Source organism: Manis pentadactyla, chromosome 19 (genome assembly GCF_030020395.1).
Source record: "Manis pentadactyla isolate mManPen7 chromosome 19, mManPen7.hap1, whole genome shotgun sequence".
Lineage (NCBI taxonomy): Eukaryota > Metazoa > Chordata > Mammalia > Pholidota > Manidae > Manis > Manis pentadactyla.
Genome location: NC_080037.1, coordinates 9,788,750 through 9,804,582, shown reverse-complemented (window position 1 = coordinate 9,804,582; position 15,833 = coordinate 9,788,750). Strand labels below are relative to the sequence as shown.

At 59.1% G+C, this 15,833-nt stretch overlaps 1 protein-coding gene across 1 annotated transcript; it reads right to left on the bottom strand.

The window, feature by feature from the left end:
* Positions 1–7,067: 7,067 nt before the first annotated feature.
* NES (nestin) lies at positions 7,068–15,577 on the bottom strand. Its single transcript, XM_036922569.2, has 4 exons — positions 14,633–15,577; positions 13,373–13,497; positions 11,576–11,649; positions 7,068–11,315 (listed from the first exon to the last, which is right to left on the bottom strand). Exons 1-4 carry the CDS (start codon positions 15,422–15,424, stop codon positions 7,549–7,551), a joined length of 4,758 nt encoding a protein of 1,585 aa, XP_036778464.2. The 5' UTR covers positions 15,425–15,577; the 3' UTR covers positions 7,068–7,548.
* Between the last annotated feature and the right edge of the window lie 256 nt (positions 15,578–15,833).

Here is a 15,833-nt window from a genome sequence, read left to right as displayed (position 1 = left end):
GAGGTCACTCTCTGAGAACTGAAAGAGAATGATGCCTGGCTGGGTGTGTGTGTGTGTGTGTGTGTACTTCATCAGAGTGCACAGATATGCCCTAGTGTGTCTTATGGTTAATAAGTAAGCGTGTATCAGGATGCCGCGAGTCTTCATGATGGGGTGACTCTTATTGCTGCAGATCCTCACACTTAACCACACACATGCACACACGTGTGTACACTGCCATGTGTTGTGCCCACTGTTATACCACATGGGCAATTCTGTTCTTCCTAGAAGTCAGTAAAACCTGATAAAACTAAGAGACAGGGAGACAGATCCAGAGGGCAAAGGGCTGACAGCCATATGGAGAGACCCAGAGACAGCCAGGCAAGACGCAGAAAGACAAATGCTTCTGGGAGGATCCGGGGGCTCTCCCAGGCCATCCTGCCCAGCTCCCAGGCCTTCTCCACCCTGTATATAAACCCCAAACCAGCTGGTCTCTAGGATACCAGCACTGACCTCCCAGACCCACCTACCACATACCACCACGTTCCTCTCCTCACCCCGAGGCCCACATGCTCCACTTTCTGCCCTCCCCGCACAACGCAGTCTAGCATAGCTAGGCAATAGGGCTGTTTCGTGAGGAGCCACAAGGAAGAGAATGATACTGGGACCAGAGTAGACCCCCCTTTATGCTTACTACCCTGTGATTACCCACTCACTGCGTTTTAGGGATGTGAGGGTATCAGCTGGAATTGTGAGTGGATCAAAACCAAGGCGGACCTTTGAAGGCAGGGACTGAAGAGGAGGAGAAGGCTGAGGAGGGGGCAGTGTCTGCCCTTGGGTTCTTAAGGGAGGTTCTCCACACAGGGAGCAATAGATCCACACAGAGATGGAGTTTAGACAGTGCACTGGATTTCCCAGAAAGCTCCTGGTGGTAAGCTGGGAGGGGCTTTGGTTCCCAGGCCTGTCATCAATACTTTCTCGCTGAATCTTCCCCGTAGCGGTAGTCAGGGGTCCACTATCTTCTCTCCTCTGTGGGTGAGGAGCGCTCCAGAGGTTGATATAGGGCTGGAACTAGAAACCTTTCCCAGCTCCTCGGCACCTGCTGGGCTACTTCGGCAGGGCTGCGGGAAGCGGAAGCCTCCTGGCTTTGTTGGGCTTCCTGGGGAAGGGGGAGCTGGGCCAGGGATGACTCAGCACCCTGCACAGAATCAAACCCTGCGCGTGCGTGTGCGCGTGTGTGTGTGCGCGCGCATGTGTCAGGGCCTGGGGTCTGTCTTGGCCTGGGGGCGGGGCGGGGGCATTAGGCCCTCGAGGAGTGTCAGCCCTATCTCTTTGAGAAGCCAAATCTGCATCTGCGTCCAGGGCACAGCACAGGTCTGACCAGGTGCCCACCCCTGCCAAGCCCCTAGATATGGGGTTAAGCTCTCAGCCTCTTTCTTGCATGTCTAAAATGGGGTCTCCCCATCTCTGGGGATGAGGGACGTCAGAGAGTATACGGGCATACATGGAAAAGGGAGGTCCAGCCTGGGTGAAAGTTAGGGGCTTGGGTATTATGGAGGGAGGGGCCTGAGGGCCTGGTGAGATGGGCCTTCCAGAGGTCCTCCAACTGCCATGGGCCCTGGCTTACCCCTGGGCTGTTCTGACCCACACCCCACCTCCACATTCATCCCCCAAACCCCCACTCCCACACACTGCCCCAACCTCACTGGGGCCTTTGTCCCGGCCCTGAGGCTGGGTCTGTGGGCCTGTCTCCTGCACAGGGAGAGAAAGGGCCCCATTGTCCTGGCTGCCTGCGTGACACAGCAGCTCCCAAAGACTTCCAAAAATGCCCAGCCTGTCAGACACCCCGTGGGTGGGAGGGCTTTCCCTGGGGGCTGCAGTCAATGCCTGGCGTGATGACTCAGGTGCCCTCTCTCCCAGCCAGGCCGGGCGTCCTCCTTTCCCAGACTGCGGACCTTTCTGAGCTCTAACTTCTGGTCTGCTTGCTACAAAGCCGACTTCTCCCTCCTGGGAAGGAGGGGCTGAAAGGCTAAGGCGGAGCGTAAGGAAGGGACCGGGAAGCAGAGGACAAAAGAAAAGAGGGAGAAGGAAGTAGGATGTGAGGAAATGCCCCCCACTGCAAGACTCTGGGCTCCAGTTAATTGTCTGAGGGGGTGGATCTTGTGGCCTCTGTGTTTATGCTCTGATGGTTTTCCCTTAGTTTTTAAATAGCTTATTAACAAAGGGAAGGCTGTTGACCCCTTTCAGCTGGAGCATTTAAAGGAAGAAGCCCACAGCCTCCCCTTGCATGTTGGATGGACCCCGAATGGCTTCTAGGGACTCAGTGTCGTGGGCAAGGGATCTCTCCCCATGCCTCAGTTTCCCCACCAAGGTGAGCAGAAGTTCTCTCTGACATATAACTTCCTGGCAAATGAGGTGAATAGGAAAGGAAGGACCAGGCTGGGAAGGGGCCAGGGGGGAGGAAGGTGGAGGAAAGGGTGTTGGTGAGTGTGAGTGCGGCTGAGCAGGACCAGGAGGGGCCAGCGCCAGCAGGGCATCTCCCACCCCCAAGGTCTCCCAGCCACCCCTCCTGGGACCCTGGGGCACCAGCTTGTCAGCAGCTGAGCCCACAGCTGCTGGGAGGAGGTTCCTCGACGGTGGCCCCCTGGCATCCGCCCCAGTTTATTTTTGGAGCCACAGCTGAGTCATGGGGGTGGGGAGAGTGGATGGGGCTTGGGGGCGAGTTTGTGACTGGACGAGGAGACCCTGGGACTTTGGGGCCTGGGGTTTGTCCCTGTGGGGCAAGAGCAATGGATGCTACAGCGTGAGGATTGGCGTTAGGTTATAGGAGGGACATTCGCTCTGGAGACCCCGGAATAATGGGGCTTGGGGAAGGGGTGGGGGAGCGGGAGGCGGTGTCGGCCGCTCCCGAAATGTTGGAGAAGGGCCAAGCCTGATCCGGGTGCTACGTTAGAAAGGGGAGAGGGGAAGGGGGCCCCAGGGCGGAGGAGGGCTGAGGGGCGGGGCAGGCTCTTTGTACTGTGAGAGACGGAACAGCACCGAGCTTTCCTCTGCTTCCCGTCACAGAGTCCAGGGCCCTCACCTGAGGCCATTCCGTCCCTCTTCCTGCCCTGAGCCAAGCAGTCCTCTTCTGGTTCTCTTACTTGAGACTTGCCTCTGTTTGTCTAAGGTGGGCCTGCAGACAGAATTCCGGGGTCCTTTCTTTACCCCACGGGTCCTGCATTCCCAAGAATGTACTCCTTTCCCACCTCCAGGGAGGTCCATTCTGCTGCGGGACCCGTCTGGAGTTTAGTCTCCGATGAGGTGGGGGCGCGGCCCAGGAGGGACCCAGGGGCCTGTCCCCATGCCCAGAGTCCTCTTGGGTTTGCTGGGCTTGGAGGGGCTTGGTCTCCGTTCCCCACCCCCTCTCCATGGGCAGCCCCAGAGAGCACATTCCAACCCAAATTAAACCACATTCCTCCTGCCCTGCCTGACAAGGATGGCAGGCTGACAGCAGCTGTGACACCACAGGGTCAAGCGGCAGCAGCTGGTTCCCCAGGGAGGGCTGAGAAGGGGGTGCTGAGGGAGCTGAGGGACCAGGGCCTTGGGAAGCAATGAATGAACTCTGAGTTTTTGATCTACAGAGGCCAGAGCAAGAGGGGCAGACGCTGCAGGGAGGGTCAGAGGGCAGACCCCGGAGTACCGTAGCTGTGTGGAGCCCCAGGGAATGGCCCAGTCTGGCCAGTTTTGTACAGATGAGAAAACCAATGCCCCCAGCGTCGCCTCCTGAGAAGACGCTGGGGAGACACCCCCTACCCCACCCCCGGACTGGGCTTCCAGAGCAGATGTGAAGGCTGAGGGGGCCCTTTAAAGGGCTGCACTCTGAGCTCCCTTGGCCAGAGCCCAAAGCCTAGGCCTTTGATTTCCTCTGAGACTCTGGCAGCAGCCAGTGGCAATGGGGACAGCATCAGGCCGGCTGAATGGAGAGCTCAGCCCCTGACCTCACCCTCCTCGGCGCTTAGGCCTGCACAGCCTTATAAGGAAGTGCCCCAAACAAACCAAGGAAGCCACCTCCGGCCCCCCACCCGGCCCCCTCCCCGCTCAGAGGCTATATTTACCCACAGGGGCCCAGAATAACCTCCCACTTGTCCTCATGCTGGGGGGGATCTGGTGAGGATGAGGCAGGGTGCTGCCTCCTCACTCTCCCCTCTGGGGACTCCACCCTCCCATGTTCCCTGTGGTCTGACCTCACCGCAGTTTTCATTCGTTCGTTCATTCATTCATTCATTCATGCATTCAATACATGGTTGAAGGAACCTAAACACCTCAGGCCCAGGCTCTGTGCTGCAAAGTCTGTGCTTCCCTGCAGATTTCTGAAATGACAGGGTCTTCTGAGGTACCATGGTCCCCTGGTCCCCCTACTCTCTAGCCTCTCCTTCTCCAGCTCCTGCCCAAGTGTCTCTTCTCTGTCGGGATTTCCCTGGCAGCTCTGTCCTGGCCTCTCTCTGGGTAATGTCTAGGCCACTGACCCTCCAATTCTTGTCTCCAAACTAGTTCTCTCTCCTGAGCTCCATGCATCCACCCTCCCCTAGGAGAGTCACAGCTTCCTGCTGGATTCTCCAACTCACCAGACAGGACCAGCCTCTCCCAGCGACCCAGGCTAAACACCTGGGAACCTCTGCTGCCACCTGCCCTGCTCCAGCACCAATCCTGAGATTCTGCTTCCCTTACCTCTCTTCTCTCCTTCCCCCAGTCATCACCCTCTGCTGGGACCACTGCAGTAGCCTCCCTGAAGCCCCCTGCCTACTCCGATCCATTCTCACCCAGCAGCCAGGTTTTGTTTCAAATGCAAACTTGGTCATAGCACCCCCCTACTTAAAACCCTGCAGGGGCTCCTCATTTCTCTTAGGAAGAAGTCCTTATTTCCTGGTTGCCTGGCGAGGCCCCAGCCCTCTGACTCCTAACTATCTCTTTAGTCTTGTGAACCCTCTTCTCCCTCGTTCTCTACTTTCTGGCCACACAAGGCTTTCTGCTCCTCATATACCTAAGCTCACTCTTCCTGTCTCCGTATTTTGCAGTGCTGTTCCCTCTGACTAGGATCCTTTTCCTCCCCCTCCCTCCTCCTCCTCCTCCCTTCACTGGCCAGCTCCTGCACCAGTTCTCAGGGCAGTCTTCTCCAACCACCCCCTCCCCTACTCTCCCAGTCCCGATCAGATGAGGTCGCTGCTCTATGCTCCCATAAACCCCTGCACTTTTGTTCTCAAATATGACTTCCACTCAGAAAACTTGGTCGATTAGAGGAGAAAGCTCCCTGAGCAGGGAATCCTGATGCCCAGGGCCTGTATAGTGCATGGCACATAGTAGATGCTCAATAAATATTTGTTGCAAAATAACATTCTCTCATATTATCGCCATCAGGAATGTCCCTGACATTATCCAACCATCATTTCTCTTGCTACATAAGCAGACTACCACTTTCAAAGGGAACAAGACCCCCACTACATACCTTTAGGAAAGTCCTCACTTATGTCTAACCCATATCCTCCCCCATTAGGGATTCTTAGCAGAAATGGCTGGTTTGGGTAACTTTAGGGAACCAGGGACTCTGACATGTGGGGCAGGATGGGCACATGGGCATAGGGAGGACTGCTTGGCTTGGTCTCTGTCCTTGGTCCCTTGCCCAGTGGGGGTGCCCGAGTGCCTGGGAAGGTCAAGCACAGGGCTCCTCTGTCCATTTATAGGGCAGAGAATGGGCCTTACTTGTCTGGACACCAGTGTGCTGGCTGCAAGGCCTGGCAACCTGGCAGGATCAGACAAAGCCTTGTTAGCATGTCCAGGAAGGAGAGTGGATCGGGCTGCCAGAAGGGTGGGGACGGATAGGATCCTGGACCCCAAGGGCAGGGATGTATGTGAAATGGGGGCCTGGCTGCCAAAGACAGACACTCCTAGATGGAGAAGGAGAAAGGCGTGAGAGGAGAGGCGGACAGTGAGGTTTTGTCAGGAGGCCTTCTGTCCCCTTCCTTGGCCAGAGGGCATCAGTGGGGACCAGGGGGACCGGGACTGCTTCCTTTCATCCTCCCCTTGCTTTCAGCCTTGGGCCCAGGGAGAGGAAGAGCTAGCCCCAGACGTGGGATCGTCTCCAAATGTGGAACGTTTGGCAGCTCCTATCCTGGGATATTTAGAGGTGTCGACAGACCTTCCGGCCCGCTGAGTTGGGCTGGGGAGTGCTTTCTATTTGGATACCCTGACTTCAAGGCGTTCAGACCTGGCCTAATCCAGGACCCTCTGGGCTCTCCCTGCCCCACCCAGGGAACCAAAGAACTCCCTGGAAGGTGGGGGAGAGGCGGTGGCTAGGTGGACCCCCAGCCACCCCGCGGTCAGCACAGAGAGCACCCCCACCAGCTCTCACGCGCACCTCACAGCTTCAGTTCCTCTGTCTCTTCATCTCCATGTGACCTTCTGCCCTGCCTACTACTTCAGCGTGGGAGGAAAGCCCTGCTGAAGACCTAAGCTGAGCCCTGCAGCTTCCCGTGGCCTGCTCTTCCTGCCCCTGGAGGCCCCCATGTCACCCAGCCCAGCGCCCCTCATTGTGTGGCTGAGAGTGAGGCTCTGAGAGGCTAAATGCTGACCTGAGGCCAGACGAAGACAGAACAGACCTGCCCTGTCTCTCACCCTGCTCTGACCCAGCCAGTCAGAGCAGACAGCACTGGCCGGACAACTGTTTGGATTTGGAGACAAGGGGGCTTATTATGCTGGCGGCACTGAGGGGCTGGCAGGGAATATATGCCAGGGCGGGGGTGGCCCCAGGCCTAATCCCTATAATGAGCTCTGTGGGCAGAGGTGACGATTGGCTTGGCTTCTGCAGGCACTGAGGCCACCTGGACCGGCCCCCGGCCCAGCAGCACCCTAGCCCTCCCCGGGCCCCTGGCACCACTGCCTGCTGTCTTGGTTTGTCTGCCTCGTCTCCCCCAGAGGCCCCCCAGGTCCTCCTCTCCTCAGAACTCAGCCCCTCCCCAGCACTACATCTCCTGCTCCCCAGTCTGCTCTGCAACTCTGCAGGCCTGAGGACCCCCTCTGCACGGGGGAAGGAAGAGTCCAGACTCTATAGGCAGAGGCATTCCTTTATTCAGGCAGGGATAAACCAGATGGGACTGGAATGGCAGGAAAATGGGGGCTGGGACATAGGAGCAGCCCCTCACCCTCTTGGGGTGGCCAGACATCCCGGGAGGATGCAGTGAGGTGGGACAGGGCTGCAGCCCCCTCTCCCTCAGAGGAGCCACTGGGCTCCACGCCTTTCCAGCTGACAGGTTGGGGAGGAGAGGGTGCAAGGAATGGGGCCTAGTCCTACAAGGACCCAGCTGGCTGAAGCCTCATGGGCAGTGTGGGCAGAATGTCCCCTTTGCAGGGTCTAAGGGACAGGCATTTATTCCTGGGGCCCCACTCTTGCCCCCATTTCACCTTGGCCAGCCAGACCACCTGGACAGAAACCACAGGAAGAGAGAAACTAAGCTAAGGGTGCCACCCCTGGGGGGCCCGTGGGGCTTGGTGACACCACCCCCACAAGTCCGCAGTGAGGGAGGACCTCTTTCCCTAGTCTTCCCCCGAGGTCCAGGAATCTCCATCTCCTTCCCTCGGAGTGAACTTCAGGAACTGGCTCGGGCCCAGGTGGACAGCCCCTGCCCAAGGGGTCTTCAGGGCCCCTCCCTCCTCCTCCTCCAGGGGGCTCCCTCGGTCCCCCTTGGGGGGCCCCAGTTCCCCTTGCCCTCCTCCCTCAGTCTGCTCCAGCCCATTTACCACCCCCCCGTTCACGTGCTCCAGCTCCTCCAAGCTGGGGCCCTGGCCATTGACATCAGGTGTGTCCCCTACCCCCAGGCCCGTGTCCTCCACCCCACTGGGGGTGTCCAGAGGGCCAGGGACTCGGTCCTCCCTCTCCGAGGGAGTGGGGTCAGGCGCCCCCTCTGATCCGGAGGGCTCAGTGCTGCCCCGGGCCTCGGTCTCCAGGGTGGTCATGGGGGCGTGGGCCACTGTGCCCTTCAAGCCGTCATCCCAAGGGACACTGACAGCCACCGTCTCAGACTCTGGGAGGGTCCCTGTCTGAGGGCCACTCAGGGCTGGGAGGCTGCCAGTGGAGGACCCCGGGCCCCACCGCCCAACTCCTGGCGCCCTCTCCTCTTCCTCCCCTTCCTCCCCACTCTCCTCCTCATCTGCAAATCCGTCAGACTCCCCATCACGTTCCCAGGCTGCAGGCTCCACCACTTCTCTGGGGACCCCGGGAAGGAGAGAAGCCTCGGTGCCCAGGTCCTCAAATTCCTCCGACAGGTCGGAGTCCTGGCCCCGCTCCTCCTCGTCGTCTGAGAGCTGTGACCCGGGGCCCTCAGGGGCCAGGACGGCGGGACCCCAGCCTTCCCTACCAGCATCCCCTTGAGGGGGAGGCCTCTGCTCCGCAGCCAGGCCCCAGCTGGGAGAGGCAGGGGACCTGAGGTAGAGGCCCAGGGGAGTGGAGTCGGGGAGAGTCTCCCCAAGCTCGTCGGCCTCACTCTCTTCTCTGCTCTCCTCGCCCTCATCCTGGAGGCTCTCGGGAACCTCCCCAGAACCCAGCTCCTCTTGTTCACCCTCTACCCTTTCCAGGGCCTCAGCTGAGCCCTGCAGCCCCCAGCTAGCCTCCTGGCACCCCTCAGCCAGGTGCCCAGGGGCATCTTCAGGGAGTGGGGTGGGCAACCAGGGCTCAGGGGACCCCTGCACTAGTCTTGCGTCCTCCGCTGCTTCCTCTGGCACCAGGGGCCTGGGTTGAGGGGTATCACGTCCATCATGGCACAAGGTGGGGAGCCCCTCTGCCTCCCAGGGGGCCTCAGGGGCTGGATCCTCCCAGTGCTGAGCTGGCTCCCCGGGGTCTCTGCTCCCGCCGGGCAGAGTGGAGAACTCCGGCCCCAGAGCAGCCGCCTCCTCCAGGTCCTTCCTGGGCTCACCCAAGCTCTGCACCCTCTTTGTCTCCAGACCTTCCTGGCCCAGGGGTGGCTCCATCGCCTCCTCTGTGACCACATGGCCTGGATCCTCTAGCCCTGCCGCCTCCTGCGTGGTCCCCTGCTCGGTTCCCTGCTCTGTGCCCGCAGTAGACTCACCCACATCTGTCTCTAATCCCAGTGTGGCCTCTGAGGAGACTTGGGTACCCCCCGGGGCCTCATCCTCACCTTCCAACATCCGCTCTATCACTTCTGACATTCCCTGGGGAGCCAGGCGGCCTGGGGCCCCCACCTGCTCTGGCTGCCCTTCAGGGCCCTGGAGGCCCTCAGTGCCTCCTTCCCTACTGGTTCCCTCAAGTGGGACCCCCTGCTCTTTGGGCTCAGGGCTCCCTGGGTGCCCCTCAGCTGTGCTCCAGGCCTCCCCTGTGCCTGTCAGCCACAGCTCTCCCTGCTCTACAGACTTCTCCTTCCCTGTGAAGCCATCCTGCTCCCTCAGGTCCAGCCCTGCCTCATCCTCACTCTCTACTCCAGCCCCCCCAGGGGGCATTTCCTCATCCAGTTCTCGGTGCCCCACCGCATCCTCCCGTCTTCGCAGATTTGCAGACAACGGCCACTCCTGTCCTTCCTCTTCTAGGGACCCCGGCAACTCTTGCTTCTCTCCCTCCTCCAGGTTCTCTTCTTCTTCCAGGTACCTTTGATTTTCCTTGTCTACCTCTTCTGTAGATCTCAAATTCTCTAGATTCCACTCTCCCAGAGATCTCAGTGCTTCTTGATTCTCCTTTTCTAGAGAGTTCACTGTCCCCTGATTCATTTCTTCTAGAGGCCACAGAGGCTCTTGCGTTTCTAGAGATCTCAGTATTTCCAGGTCTTCTCCTGCAGACTTTAGTGGTTCTAGATTTTCTGTTTCTGAAGATCTCACTACCTCTACATTCTCTTCTTTTAGAGACCTTAAGTCTTGATTCTCTTTTTCAAGAGGTCTAAATATCTCCTGGTCTTTTTCAAGAGACATTAGTGTCTCTGGTTTCACCTTTTCTAGAGGTGCCAGTGTCATCTGGTCTTCTCCTAGAGATCTCAGTGGCTGTTGAGTCTCTTTTTCTAGAGGCCTCAGTGTCTCCTGGACCTCTTCTAGATACCTCAATGGCTCCTGGACCTCTTTTTCTAGAGGTCTCATTGCCTCCTCATCCTCTTCTTCTAGAGACCTCAGGGAGTCCTGGTTCTCTTTTTCTAGAGGGCTCAGGGTCTCATGATTCTCATCTCCTGAAGACATTAGGGACTCCTTGTTTTCTTTTTCTAGAGACCTCAATGTCTCCTGGTCCTCTCCTAGAGGCCTCAGTGGCTCCTGAACCTCTTGTTCTAGAGGCTTCAAGGTCTCATGATTCTCATCTTTTGGAGACCGTAAGGACTCCTGCTTCTCTTTTTCTGGAAGTCTCAAGGTCTCTTGATTCTTATCTTCTAGAGACCACAATGGCTCTTGATTCTCCTTTTCCAGATTTCTCAATGACTCAAAGCTCTCCTCTTCTAGAGACTTCACTAATTCTTGACTTTCCTTTCCTGGACATAAAAATGTCTCTAGACTACCTTCAAGAGACGTCATTAGTTTTTGAGTCTCCTTTTCTAGACTTTCTGGTGTTCCTAAGTTCTTTTCTTCTAAAGATTTCAGAGATTCTTGAGTCTCCTTCTCTAGAGATCTCAGTGACTCGTGGTTCTGTTTTTCCAGAGACACCAGTGGTTCTTGAATTTCCTTTTCTTTTTCCAAAGGACCTTGAGTGTTCTGAACTTCATTCATATCCGGAGCCCCCTCTTTTTGTTCTGTTTCCTCCTGCAAACTGCTCACCATTTTGACCTCTATGAATGTTTCTTTTTCTGCTAGCCCCCAGATTTGCCCTTCACCTTCCTCCTGGAATCGGCTGGACCCTCTAGACCCACTAGGTTCTCCATCTTTGGCTTCTAAACTGGGATGGTCAAGGCTGAGAGATGGGGCCAAGGAGGCATGATCTTCAGGGGACTGTCCTGTGCTGACCTCTTGCTGCTTGCCCCCAGGCTCCTCTGGTTCTGGAAGGACCCTGGTAGGGATGGCCACCTTGGCTTCAGCCCACGTGGCCTCTGGAGCCTGTTGCCTCCCAGCCTGTGGCTGGAGCAGGGAGAGAGGGTCATTCTGAGCTCTGATTTCTGCATCTGTATTGGGGCAGGGAGCCTGAAGTGTGGGTAGGATAGGGGTGCTGGCCAAGGTGGGAGTACGGGCCTGGAGGAATTCCTGGCTTTTCAGAAAGGCAGGCACAGGTGTCTCGAGGCTATCAGGCAAGGGTGAGGAGAGGGGAGTAGGGCTCAGGACAGAGAGCAAAGGTCCCAGATGCCGGCCCTCTGGGATCCCAGGGAAATTCAGCTCCAGCTTAGGGTCTGGAAAGGCATAGGGGAAGAAACAGTGTCAGTATGTACTGGCTGGCAGGGGACAGGCGCAGAGCAACTACTACTTCCAGCCAAAGTGCCTATGGGCCCTTCCCCGGCCTCCCCCTGGCCTGGCTGAGAGCACGCTCCTCACTGCTAGGGACCAAGGAGTCAAGATTTAGACCAATGCCTCTCAGGAAAGGAATTGCTCTGGGGTATGAAGAGCAAAGGAGAGAGTTTGGGGGTGGGGGGTACCTGGCCCCTCCTCTTACCCTGGAAGCTGAGGGGAGCCTTGGAACCGCTGCCAGCTGTCTGCAGCCGGGAGTTCTCAGCCTCCAGGAGGGTCCTGGGGAGAAGGGAGGAAAGCTGGGTCTGGCCTCTGCCACAGGCCCGTAGGCACACCGACCTGGGAAAACCTGGAGCTGAGCCTGCGTCAGGCTCCCTCTTCATTTTCACCACTGTCACACAAAAGCCATGCACGGGGTTCTACTTGGCTGTGCACATGACGTCACATGGTCACATGCCCACAGATATCACACACTTATTTGGGACACACAGCTGGACTCACAGACACATAAGCAGATTCCCACAGTCCACACAGTGTACACACACCCGCATATCGCTTAGAGAGTCTCCTCCCCACCCCAGGCCCATGACCTCATCCTTCTCGTGGGGGGCCAATTCTCATGCTAATTGCTGCCATTGTCCGGAGCCATCTGGAGGGTCTGAGTAGGGGGCTTCCCAGGGGAAGTGGGAATTCTCAGGCTGTTCCCATGGGATAGGCTCCCCCCTCCTCTTCCTCCCTCAGGGCCCCCCAGAGCTGGTGGCAGACAAAAGCAAGTGAATTCAGCTCTCTCTCTCCAAATCCTTTTCATGCCCCGAAAACGGGCGCCGGCCCAGACCCTTTCCCTCAGTGGTTTGATTTGGGGGACAAGGCCCCCATCCTGGGACTTCTGTGTACTCTGGATCTCAAGCCTTTCAGGGCAATGCAGGTCTTTGTGACCATGCTCCTGCCTCAGTGCCTCATGAGGACATAGGCGAGGTGGAGAGAACCACTCGGGGGAGGGGGCCAATCAATTCAACAAGTTATGCTGAGCATCTGCTCTCTGCTCTTCATGACCTGAGCCTGGTTGGTGTTTTCTGTCCCAGCTCTGTCCTCCCCGGTGCAGCACTGTGCCCTGGGAGCTCTGCTCTCTTCCTCGTACCTGCATCCCCAACGGCCTTCTCGCTCTGGGCCCTGCCTACACTCTTCTCCCCTCCTGCACCTGTCCCAGGGCCCCTGCCTTGCCTGGGGTTTCTGGGGGCACTGTTCTCGTACTTATCCAGCCTGGTCCCCACCCTGTGGGCTTGGGGTACGCAAAGCCTCTCCTTCCTCAGGCTCTATGGCTGGATCCTCAGCCAACCAGGCCAGTTTCCCAGAAGAGACTGCGGGTTTGCCCAAGGCCACAAAGCCAGAAAGTAGCACTTCCTCAGCCTCAGCATTTCCTGAGCCAACAGGAAATGTGGTCAGTAGAAGGGCTGGGCAGAGCCAAGGGCACTGGGGTTTGAGGGGAGTCAGGCCCATGACATTCAGGACGGAAGGGGCCTTGAACAGCACCCAGACCATCTCCCATCCCCCAGACGAGGAAACCGAGGCCCAGGTCAGGTGGCAAGTCAGGGCCACCACCCCACACGTGCAACTCCTCCTCCCTGAGGCTGCCCAAGGACATCACCCGCCCGGTGGGAATCCACCCACACGAAGAGTGGGCTTTTCAGCCTCTTGGGGAAAGTCTGGGGGCAGACGCCCCACATGGGCCCAGCCCTCTCCTCTGAGGCCATCTTAGCCAGCAACATCACCTCTCCTTCGGGGACTTCCCAGGCACAGGACACTTCCCTGGTCCTGAGCCCCTGGGGGAGCTGTGGGCTCAGGTGGGACACATCCTAGTGAGGAAGGGATCAGCCTAGAATCACAGAACCTAGGGGTAGTAGAGCAGCCACCCCCCGTGGCTCTGAGCCCCTCCGGCCGAGGAGTTTGCCCCAGCATGTATGTGTGCAGCTGTGTGCCTGGGTGAGTGGGGGTCCATCCTTACCTGTATGTGGCCACCTCTAGACTGAGGGACATCTTGAGGTGTGCCAGCTGCTGTCGACCTTCCAGGACCTGGGCAATCTGGCTCTGTAGGCCCTGTTTCTCCTGCTCCAAGGCCTCCACAGCCAGCTGCAGAGCAAGCCAGAGGGGTCAGTGAAGGGGAGGGTCCTTCCTGCCAACCAACTTGCCTCCTGCTCGGCTGCTGTAGGGGCATCTTCTACTACCTGACTGACTTTGCTGAGGGGCAGATTCCTGCCACCCCTACCCCACTCCCTTCCCAGAGAACCGCCTCTGAAGCCCCCTCAGTGAGCACGGGGGCCCCTCTCAGCCCTCTTCCACAGCCTGGCTCCTCCTCTGAGGATGCTGATTAAATGGTAGCACATGTTGCTCAAATTCAGCTCCCCCCGGAAGGGGGAGGTGAGGGAGGAGAGGAGATGGGTTACAGAGGAGGGAAAAAAGTGGAAACAGAAGGAAAAACGATTAATCAAGAGGCTTGGAGCCTGCAGGACTGGAAGCCAAACAGCCTTGGTCCCAATCACTGTCTCCCACTCCTTGCACCAGGCCCCCACCGCCTCCACTTCCCACATGTTCTGGAATCTTTGTCCTCTGAGAGGAGGGGTGGGGAGGGGTGGGGAGGGGGCGGCCATGGTGAGGTCTCTGTCTGGCCCAGGCAGGAGGCTGTTTTCTCAGCTGCTGGTCACATCTGTGCGGTGTGGGGGGAGCAGTTGTCCCAGGCCTCTGGAATGTGCTTGGGGAGCAGAGAAGCCAGGACATGGAAGAGGGGCTGGTGGCCACTCATCCAGGGCCCCTCACCAGCTCCTGCCACGGTGGGGGGAGGACAGTCAGGAACTTGGAGATTCTGAATGGCCAGAGCATCAGATCAGCGCGGAGGGGGAAAGTCCTGGGCATCTCCTCAGTGACAGCAGAGCACAGGGAGAGGCCTAGGGGCCGTGAGGGTGGGAAAGGGGCCATCCCGTTGGGACAGGGAGGGGGCTGTCCCACTGGCCTTGGACCTGTCTGCCCTTCCAGGGGGTGTGTTTTGAGAGGGCTCTGAACCCCCATCACGCCCACCTTACTCCACAGGAGTTGTGAAGTCTAGTCCAGGGCCTCCAGCGCCAAGTACGGGTTTTCTAAGAAGTGGGCTCTGATGGGCAGCCAACTCCAAGCCCTACTTCCCACTCCCTCCCCAGAAGGTCTCTGGACCCCCCAGGGACTGACTTCCTGAAGCCTACCTTGCCCATGTCTCCCACCCCCACCACCTCACCTGGAACTTCTCAGTAGCCCTCAGCCGCTCCTGCCAGCGACCCTCTAACCTCTGCTCCAGCGCTGCCCTGCGCTCCTGGAGGCCACCGCGCTCCGCCTGGAGCTGCTGCAGCTCCAGGCGACCCTCACGGGCGCCCTGCACCGCACGGCCCAGCCGCTCGCGGGCCTGGCCCAGCGACGTCTCCATGTGCGCCACGCGCTCCTGGTAGCCCAACACCGCCCCGCGCCACGCCTGGCTCAGCCGCCGCGCCACCTCCTCCACCTCGGGGGCCGGCGCGGGGCCCCCGCGGGGCGCGGCGGGGCCGCGGGGGACGGAGGCCGCCTGCGCGTTCAGGCCGGCGCGCTCCTCCTCGTGCGCGGCGCGCAGGGTCTTCAGCTCGCGCTCCAGCTCCGCCGCCTGGGTGGTCAGCCAGGCCTGGGCGCACTTCTCCGCCTCGACCGCGCGCCGGTGGCGGGCCACCTCCTCCGCCGTCCGCTCCCGGACCAGCCTCTGCCGCTGGTATCGGCCCGCCACGCCCTCCACCTCCTCTACCAGGTTGTCTCGCGCCACCTCGGCCGCGTGCTTCTCCCGCCAGCGCTGGTCGACGAGGGCCCGCAGGGCCGCCAGCTCGTCGTCTGCACGGGCCCGCCAGGAGGCGTCCCCAGACTGTGTCCGGAGACCCCCGAGTTCCGCGCTGAGCAGCTCATTCTGCTCTTCTAGCGCCTTGACTCGGGCCAGGTAGGCCTCCAGGCGCCGGTTGAGCTCCCACATCTGAAAAGATTCCTCCCCCAGGCAGCCCTCCATCCTGCTCATCAGAACCACCGACGGTGGAGAGACTCAGGGAACCGGGAGAAGCCAGTGGTCCTTAGAGCTTTTAGGACGAAAGGGAAAAAGAGACGGAGGGGACAGTGAACGGGCGGGGCCTGGAGCTGCCGGAGCTACTGAGAGTCGGGAGTGGGAGCTGGGAGCTCCGCTATTCATACTCCCGCCAGCGAGGCGGGAAAAGGGGCGGGACCCCAGGCCTTAACTCCTTAGAGTTCAGAGCAGCAGCGGCAGCCTCTGCCCCGGAGGCCCTGGTGTGCTGGAGAGTGAGGCTAAGGATAAGCCAGTCTGATGATGGTGTCTTTCTGCAGGACGAGGCCAAGAACGGCCATAACCCCAGATAAACGCAGATTATGCACAGAACTGAACCTGTGGAGGGGATGCCAGGGGGCTCTGGGCT

What these genes read in the sequence shown, in the direction of transcription:
- NES (XM_036922569.2), bottom strand. Translation starts at nt 15,424, where the DNA reads ATGAGCAGGATGGAGGGCTGCCTGGGGGAGGAATCTTTTCAGATGTGG. An exon ending in GGGCTACTGAGAAGTTCCAG is followed by an intron (nt 13,498 to 14,632) that starts GTGAGGTGGTGG and finishes CTTGCTCTGCAG; the next exon opens with CTGGCTGTGGAGGCCTTGGA. An exon ending in CTAGAGGTGGCCACATACAG is followed by an intron (nt 11,650 to 13,372) that starts GTAAGGATGGAC and finishes CCTTCTCCCCAG; the next exon opens with GACCCTCCTGGAGGCTGAGA.